Source organism: Myotis daubentonii, chromosome 9 (genome assembly GCF_963259705.1).
Source record: "Myotis daubentonii chromosome 9, mMyoDau2.1, whole genome shotgun sequence".
NCBI lineage: Eukaryota > Metazoa > Chordata > Mammalia > Chiroptera > Vespertilionidae > Myotis > Myotis daubentonii.
In genome coordinates this window covers 25,045,314-25,054,002 of record NC_081848.1, presented here as the reverse complement: position 1 = coordinate 25,054,002, position 8,689 = coordinate 25,045,314, and the positions used below count along the sequence as shown (strand labels likewise).

The 8,689-nt window shown below is 43.4% G+C and overlaps 1 protein-coding gene across 8 annotated transcripts in view; it reads left to right on the top strand.

The window, feature by feature from the left end:
- Positions 1-2,534: 2,534 nt before the first annotated feature.
- The window catches only part of CEP295 (centrosomal protein 295), a 55,880-nt gene continuing 49,725 nt past the window's right edge, over positions 2,535-8,689 (top strand). For 4 of the 8 annotated variants that reach the window (XM_059708152.1, XM_059708147.1, XM_059708146.1 and 1 more), the window contains exons 1-4: positions 2,535-2,691; positions 5,519-5,652; positions 6,464-6,664; positions 8,310-8,434. In XM_059708152.1, coding sequence (XP_059564135.1) covers positions 2,556-2,691; positions 5,519-5,652; positions 6,464-6,664; positions 8,310-8,434 — 596 coding nt within the window. In that variant the 5' untranslated portion in view covers positions 2,535-2,555. Of the gene's footprint in view, positions 2,692-2,713; positions 3,118-3,607; positions 3,739-3,761; positions 5,386-5,518; positions 5,653-6,463; positions 6,665-8,309; positions 8,435-8,689 lie in introns of those variants that run through there. The other 4 variants (XM_059708148.1, XM_059708149.1, XM_059708151.1 and 1 more) reach the window with 4 other exon arrangements.

The window sequence follows — 8,689 nt, the reverse complement described above, 5'->3', positions numbered from 1 at the left end:
TCATTATGAGCCCCCCACCACACACACTTTAATGTCAGTCTCTCCTATTCAATATGGATAAAGATGAAAGGAGACTCAGAACAGTGAAACTGTTAGCATCACAGAAACATCTTAAAGGGCTCCAATCCTAACTGGCTTCAGTTGCACTCAGAGATGAGGCAGCATTACATGGTGACCAGTCACACTAAAGCCACTACTTCCTAGGGGCAACTCTTCCTCTTGATCACTGTTTATTAACATTCATTCCTAGTGTGATAACAACACTGGAAGCTTAACATGCATACTTCTCCCTAGGCCCAAAGGACCTAATTAAAAATTAAACCCAAAACACCAATAAACACAATGAAAAGTTGTTGGGGTTCTTTGCCTCCTGTAGTCTAAAATGAATGTATTAAAATAAAAGTGAAAAAAGATAACATTTAGTGCACACTTTGTGCCAGGTACTGCCTTAAGAGCTCTAAACCTCACAATAACCTTTTGAGTGCTATTACTACATCCCCTTTAAAGATGAGAAAATGACTTCTGGGGAGGTTCAGGAACTAGTTCAAGGTTACAGACTTGCTAAGCCAGAAATTTAAATCCAGGCAGTTGGTTGCTAAGTCCAAAATCTTAACTTTTATTCTACAGTATTTCCCAAGATGCCCAGATGCTGTTTGTCTGCAATAATTTAAATATAAATCTACAGCCTCTTTTAATTTGGGGGGGGGGGGAGTGAAACTCCCATTCAAAGCAGCTTAAGTAAAAGGGAGTGATGTAATGGCTCCTATCGGTGACTTACAGAATGGGCTGGCATCAGGGACAGCTGGACCCAGGGACTTGAACACCGTCAGGATTCTCTCTGTGTGTTCCTCGATGAATGTCAGGCTCTTTCTCCAGACCAGTTTATGGGAGCCCACATGGTGGGGTCATTTGGGGAAGCTCCAGTTTCCTCTCCTAACATGAGTCCAGACAGGAAAATATCTGTCCCTCATGGCTCAGGTACGAAAAATTCACATGGAAGACTCTGATTGACCCAATTTAGATTATGTACCCCTCCCCGGGTCATCCCAATAGCAAAGGAGATAGGGAACTACGATTTGCCCCGTCTGAGTTACATGCCTTCCCCTGTGGTCTGGAGGGCTGGGTCTGTCCCAGAAGAGGGCAGAAAGGTGCTGGACAGAAAAAATAAAATAGTTGTTAAACTACCTCTTTAGAGTTTACAAAATGCTCCCATATGATTTGTGCGCCTTGAGTATCTCTATGCACAACTACCCTATGAAGGTAGCAGGGTAAGTATTACTGAGAAGATGTGGGCTACCATTGCACTCCTGTTTACTGCACATCACTGGATGCTCCACGGGCATGTGAAGTTCAAGGTGTCCAGAGCTGAGCTCCTCACCTTGTCACTTCACCGACTCCCATTTGATTTCGTCCTTGGTTGGTGGCACCAGCATCAACATTGCTCCCCAAGCTAAGTAGCCTGTGAGGTTCACTTCGCTCTCCCTTTTCCCTCCACCTCACGTGCAACTGTGTGATAGTGCTGCTAATGTTGCCTCCTAAGTATTTCTGCAACGTATTCCTTTGTCTCAGTATCCCATACACACCACAAAATGAAAACATGGAGAGCTTACCTCCTCCCTCACAACCGCTCTTCTTCCCATGTTGCAGTTAGGATGGTCCCCCCCATCCACTCAGTTGTCAAATATGGAATTGGGTATCAAGGTTGACTTCCCCTTCGCCTTTGACTTCCATGCTTATGCGACTACCAGTTCCTAATGTTGGGCATCCTATTTGTCTCTGAAACCTACCCGCCTCTCTCCATTCACAGTGCCATCATCTCTCACTCCCTGCAGCAGCATCCTCGCTGGTGCCCCCACCCCCCCCCCCGCCCCCCCGCAATCTTCACTCCCTCCGACCCCTTCCACAGGAGGAAGCCAGAACTGATCACTCCAGCCCCTTCTCTCTCCCCCACTCCCCACTTTCTAATCTTCTGTTTCCTCGTATGCATGGTTAACCAGACCACAAAATCTAGTGTGAGGGCCATAATTCATACCCCTGTCTCCCTTCCATGTAGCACAGTGCACTTGGTACAATAAATGCGACACTGCACTCTTCCCCTTTCTGATTATAGCTTGTTTGCAGCAGATACATCCCTGACATGTTCTAGGGGTGTCGGACCTGGGGAGGGAGGCACAGAGTCTCCGGATACGGTTTCCTGGAGTACGAGCTGGAGGCCCTTAAAGGAAGCATCAGACTAGCGTCCTCGTCCCAAACCACGAAAGGATGCAAATCCCAAGGCATCTTCAGGCCCGACCGCCGCCCTCGCGGCTCTGGCCAAACATCTTCCCCACTCGGGACCTCAGTCTCCTAACGTGTGAAAAGCGCATGTTGAGCGAGAGAAAGTGAAACTTCAGAGCCGCGCGCAGTGAGAAGCCAGACAGATCCACTTGGGGGCCGGCGCGTCCCCGTGCAGGTGCGAGTGCGCATGCGCGTGCGCGGCCGTCCCGGCGGCCCCCGGGGGAGGCGGGAGCAGGCGGGTTCCCGCGGTTCGGCCCCGCCATTGGCGGGCGGTTTGAATGACGGAAATGACGGCGTCTCGGCGATGGCAGTCCCGCAGGCGCACGAACGGCTGTTGGGAAGCTGAGCGGCGGCGGCCGCCGGGGTCTTCCCTGGCGGAGCTACGCCTCCTGGCTCCCGGCCCCCGGCTCCCAGGTGAGTGACGGCCGCACCGCCTCCCCGCGACCCGGGCGTGCACGACCCCGGAAGCCTGGGAGCTGGGGGTGCGGCGGGGAGGGGGACGCCGAGCGGGCGCGGCGCCGCGAACGCAGCCAGGCCCGCGGTGCCCGGCCGCGGCGGCCGCTCTCCCCGGCCCGCCTGGGCTTGCGGCTGCGAGCAGCTGCGGGACCGGAGCGCGGCCCGACCTGGCCCGTCCGCTCGCGCGAGAGGCCGCCCCGGGGCCTTGGCGCGTGTGGCTCTGCGCCTCTCCCGGGCCCGGTCGCGCGGGGTCCCGGAAAGCTGCACCCTGCTCCGCGCGTCCTGCCCGCCCTCGCCCGAGATCTCCGGGACGTGGCCTGAAACCTGGTCGCCGCCGGAGAGCGCCGCCGGCATCGTTTCCTGCGGAGAGCGTGCTCTATTTTGGTGTCTGTCACCTTTAATTTTTTAAGCATTAAGTCCTGCCCCAAACTGAGCCTTTAAAACATTGGGGAAGGTTCGGAGTCTTTGGTCGTGTCACGTTCATTCATTCTCGTAATCACCAGGACAGCCTATTGGGGTTACTCCCATTGTTTGCATAATTCAAGAAAAAGGAGGCCACAGTGACTTAGGTGACTTGGCCAGAGTCTTCCTGCCTTAAGTTGCAGTGCGGGGTCTTGAACCCAGTCATCTGAGTCTGGTATTAAGTTTGTGATTACAATGTGTCAGGTGCCATTTGATCTGAACAAAATCTTGCAAGATTAGTATCTTTCTTATTGTATAGCAATAATTCATAGGATTTCAAAAATCCATTCTCATATGCATAAGGGAGGGAGCAGGGGAAACTCTTCCTCTTAGTAGGTTTTCAAATGTAAGCCTGGAAGGAATCATGTAAACAGAAAATACCGCTTGATAAACGGCACAGTAATTGTTTCAGGCGTCGGTCATCAGTGGATGCTAAACGGAATAGGCAGAAGTTGGATGAGCAGCATGAAACTTACACAGCCTCAACTATCCCTCCGCCAGGTACTTAGACATGAAAAGTAGTAACTCCAGTGGAGAAATCTGGTAGGGAGATACCACCTGAACCACATGATCAAAATGCACATCGCCAGGAGGACGACCGCTTAACTTCATTGACCGCCTGATGGGGTGCACCGGGCAGGCTGCACTATCACTTCTGTGGTGGTCTTGGCAAAAATGCATACCCTCATGCTAACCGCAGGAGGAGATTAAACAGATCCAGATTGAGGGACATTCTACAAAATAACTGGCCAGTGTTTTTTAAAAAATGTCAAGATTTTGAGAAGAAAAACAGGTTGAGGAGCCGTCCCAGATTAGAGGAGTTGAAGGAGACGCGACAGCCTCCGCAGCCATGAGAATGGCAAGCACCTGCGTCCTGACGTCCGTTGGCATGGACGCTTCCGCTGGGCTCTCCTTGCCAACGATGGAGCCTTGCCAATAACTGAGCACAGCAGGCCTGTTCCTGAGAAAGGAGGCACGCTCAGAGGGCTAGCTGGACCTTCCTTAGACTGCATGGCTGTTTAGGAGGCATCTACCCAGCTGCCCTCTCTCCTTCACTCGGTGTCAGATTTGCATGGAAGTCTGACGTTTTCCCAGCTTTCACCAGCTTTCTCCCCATTTTTTTTCTGACACAGGCATTTCCCCTAATAAAAACCTTTGTGGGCTTAATCCCACCTTGGTGTCTGCAGAGAACCACAACAATCAAATGCAGTGTATTTTCCTTGGATTGCGTCCTGGTCCAGAAAATGGACATTAGTGGAATAATTGGTGAAATTTGAAGGTTTTAACTTTTCCTATAGATTAGTTAAAAGTATTGTGCCAGTGCTAATTTCCTGGTTTTGATTATTGTACTGTGGTTACATAAAATGTTAACATTTAAGGAAGTTGGGGAAAGAGTATACGGGAATTCTAAGTCTGAAATTATTGCCAAATACGCTTAAAAAATTGTTTTTAAGTCATATACAAGAGAAAACAGTTGTTCTGTCACACAGAGGTAAAAATAAACAAATGTATGTTTGCTTTCTTATAATCCTCTAGCAAATGAAATGGTGAATACTCAAAATTCTTGGAAATGACAGTGATGGGAATGGGGAAGTATCAGAATGACCTGAGAAGGGTTTTCAAATTACAAAAACTTACAGATTCTTACATTCTTTCAATTTCTCTCCAGCAGACTCCCCCAAATAGGAGCATGTTAAACTAGGGAGGAGAGTGAGAATACTGAGTATAAACAGTACTACTAGACATATAGAACTGGAAATCTAAGCACTTAACTCATCCAAACAACAGAATTGTTCCAAAGGGATTTTTGAAAATGATTATTTATTTAGAAATCACCCCATTGTAGTTGTTGAAGAATTGTTTACTGCTCAGGGGTTGATAGGTGATCAAGTTGTGTATAACAGAATCGAAGTTGAATCTAGGGACCAGGAGCCCTTGCAGTTACAGCAGTAATTGTGAAAACATTTATTCTGTGCTGGTACATCTTTTTAAGTCTTTGGGCTTTTTTGCCTTTAAGCTAAGTAAATTGGAAATCCCAATTAGGAATAAGTCAGGTCCCAGGTACGCTAGGTAAACAATAATCTGCTGTAGATGGAGAACATTTTTTTTCAAGTACTTCTGATTATCCTCCACTTCTTCCCATCTATCTGAGAACCACTGATTTAAGTGCTGCATTAATGATTGATGTTTGTAAATAATTTGGTCTTTGTTTACCCAAATTATGTTATTTGCATGTACACAGCCCTTAATTGTCAAATATACTTTTTAAAAATTATCTTTGCTGCCCTATTTTAATAGACATTTTTCCTTTTTAAACATGCAGAACCTTTATATTTAGAGAACACAGACATGAAAAGAAAGGTAGTGAATGCTGGCAAGATGAGATTGAGTCCTAATGAGGAAGCCTTCATTTTAAAAGAAGATTATGAGAGAAGACGAAAGCTACGATTGCTACAAGTAAGATTTATTTGGAACAAAGTTTCAAATTCTGTATCTTCCCCCAATTATTAGTACTTTTTACATTAAAGTGTTCTAAGAAAAATGTTGCATTTAAAAACCTTTTCTTGGCTGTACAAAAGCCTCGATTCTTGCATACTAACTAGTTTTGGAACATTTGAAAAATAGACCAAAATGGTAAATATATTGAAGAAGAGTTTGAGGATAGGGGTGCGTTGACTCAATAATTATTGGAAGATAGTTCTTTAAATATTTTTTAAATGATGTTTAACTGATAAAGATTAGGATGACTTTGAAGACTTAATGAAAAGATCATTAGCTGCTGAAACAAATTTATTATGAAGTTGCAGATTTTTCTTTTCTAGAAGTCTTTAGAGTAAGTTAGTTAAGTCTTTGTGAAGCATATTTTAGGTGCCATTCTGCTTAAAATTGGGATGATGTACCTTAGATAGGGAGTTCTCATCTAGCTCTGTCTATATTCATCTAAACTATACATTTTATTGAATCATGTTTAACCATTTTAGCCTCTTAAATTAGGTTATTAGAATGGTAATGACAGTACCACTAGGGCTTGAGGGATATTATAGCTAATCATTTAGGAAACTTTAGGAGATGTCTTCAAATTTTAGGGTTTTTTCCCCTATATCACTTGGATTTTTTTTTTTTTTTGCTTTACATAGAGCTTATCTAATGAATATTCAGGAGAATTGATAGATCTAAAGAAAATTAATTTAAGTTTCTGTTTCCAAATAGCTTTTTAAAAAGATTTAAGTACTCTTTTTTATATATCTGCTAAATATTAATTCTTCAGGTTCGAGAGCAAGAAAGGGATATCGCTTTACAGAGAAGAGAAGATGTAAAACAAAGGAGAATTCGGCAATTTAATCATTTGGCAGAGGCACTGAGGGCAGAATGGGAAGAATCACAGACTCAGAAAATAAACAACTTGGAAAAACTGTATTTGGCAAGTTTAAGAAGTATGGGAGAAGGACACCAACAAGCCAAAGAAAATGTAAGTGAACACTGGTATGACTGCCTATCTGTGGTAGTAATTATGGGTAAAAGCAAATTATAATTGTTAAATGTTTGATAAAAAAATGTTTTCATATATAGAATTTGTTTTGGGCAGTCTGAACTTTTTAAATTTAATGTCATTTAAGAATGCTGCTAGGTTCATTTCCTGGTAAGAGTCATGTCAAGTAAAATCTATCTTCCTGTAATGTTTACTTTGTGTGTGTGTGTTAAGCCTCACCTGAGGATTGTTTTCCATTGGTTTTTCTTTATAATATATTTTTATTGACTTCAAAGAGGGAGGGAGGGCTAGAAACATCAATGATGAGAGAGAATCATTGATTGGCTGCCTCATGCACGTCCCCTACTGGGGATTGAGCCCGCAACCCGCGCATGTGCCCCTAACCGGAATCGAACCCAGGACCTTTCAGTCCACAGGCCAACACTCTATCCACTGAGCCAAGCCAACTAGGGCTCTATTGATTTTTAGAGAGAATGGAAGGGACGGAGAGAGACAATGCAAGAAACATCCATGTGAGAGAGACGCACAGGAGCCCTGACCAGGGCTGGTGATCTAGCCTGCAACTGAGGTACATGCCCTTGACCAGAATCAAACCTGGGACCCTTCAGTCCTTGAGCTGATACTCTATCCTCTGAGCCAAACCGGCTAGGGCTATCATCCTGTACTGTTTCATTCTCTTCCAGTCTTTAACTGTCTGGGTAAAAAAAAAAACATAGTAACTTTCTTAATCAGAAGTTTTTTTTTTTGAGCATTTTGGACAGACTCAGTGGGTTGAATTCATATTTCTTATTTCATTATCATTCCTCATATCTCTAATACATATATAGTTGAATGTACATACACTTGGATTTCAATCACACAGTGTAAAAATTTTTTGATGATGTCTTTCAAAGAGGCAAAGTAGAACTTAACTCAGTATTTCAGACTGCCCTATAAACCTTATGTTGTTTTTTATTTTGATTTATGATTGGAAATATGGGCATACCTTGGAGATATTACAAGTTTTGTCCCAGACCACCACAATGAAGTGAATCACGTGAATTGTTTGGTTTCCTGGTGCTTATAAATGTTATATTTACACTATACTGTAGTCTAATAAGTATACAGTCACATTATGTCTAAAAAACAATGCACATACCTTAACTAAAAAGTACTTTAATGCTAAAAAATGCTAACTATCATCTGAGCCTATTGGAAAAATGGACTTGCTCAAAGTAGGTTGCCACAGACCTTTAATTTGTAAAAATCCACACTATCAAGTGCAATAAAGTGAAGCACAGTAAAACAACATATGCCTGTTCTAGATTGCAGTCCCGGAGACAGACACACAAAACAAGGCAAGTCTTCAATATCAAACCAATAGTGAGGAAAAGAAATATCTTTAAAGAATGTGGCAATAAATATGTTCCATGGTCCCTGGTTTTAGTCTGGGTTTTTAGTAATGACAATAAGTTCTGATACCAGATTTTTGTAGGTTCATTTATTTGTGCTTTAGTGCAGTGTTTCCTAAACTTCGGTCATTTTAATGATTTTTGTTCTGACTTGGGAAGCAACCAAAGATTGTACTGTAATGCTACCTTTTAACCCTGAATTACATGATTTAACATCTTATATCTATTTTTAGGAACCTGATTTGAATGCTCTGGCACAGAGGGCAGCAGAAAGAAAAAGAAAAGCTGAACTGAGGCATAAAGAGGCCCTGAAAGTACAGAAAAACCAAAAAGAAATGTCAATTAAACGAAAAACCTGGTAAAGTAATAGTTTTTACCATATTTTCCACTGAAGCAGATATGGTTAGAAGTAGATGCTGCATTGGATATTGTTTAAGCAGCTATTTTAAAAAAATCACAGTATATCCATTGGGTTGTTAATTTGGTTTTTAAAAATAATGCAGTAGGGGGAGGGGATGTGCTTAGGTAGGTAAACATAGTAACAAAGACTTTAGCAACAATTGCTAAGTTATGTAGAAATGTATGGCTAGTTCAGCACGTGTGTCAACCAAAA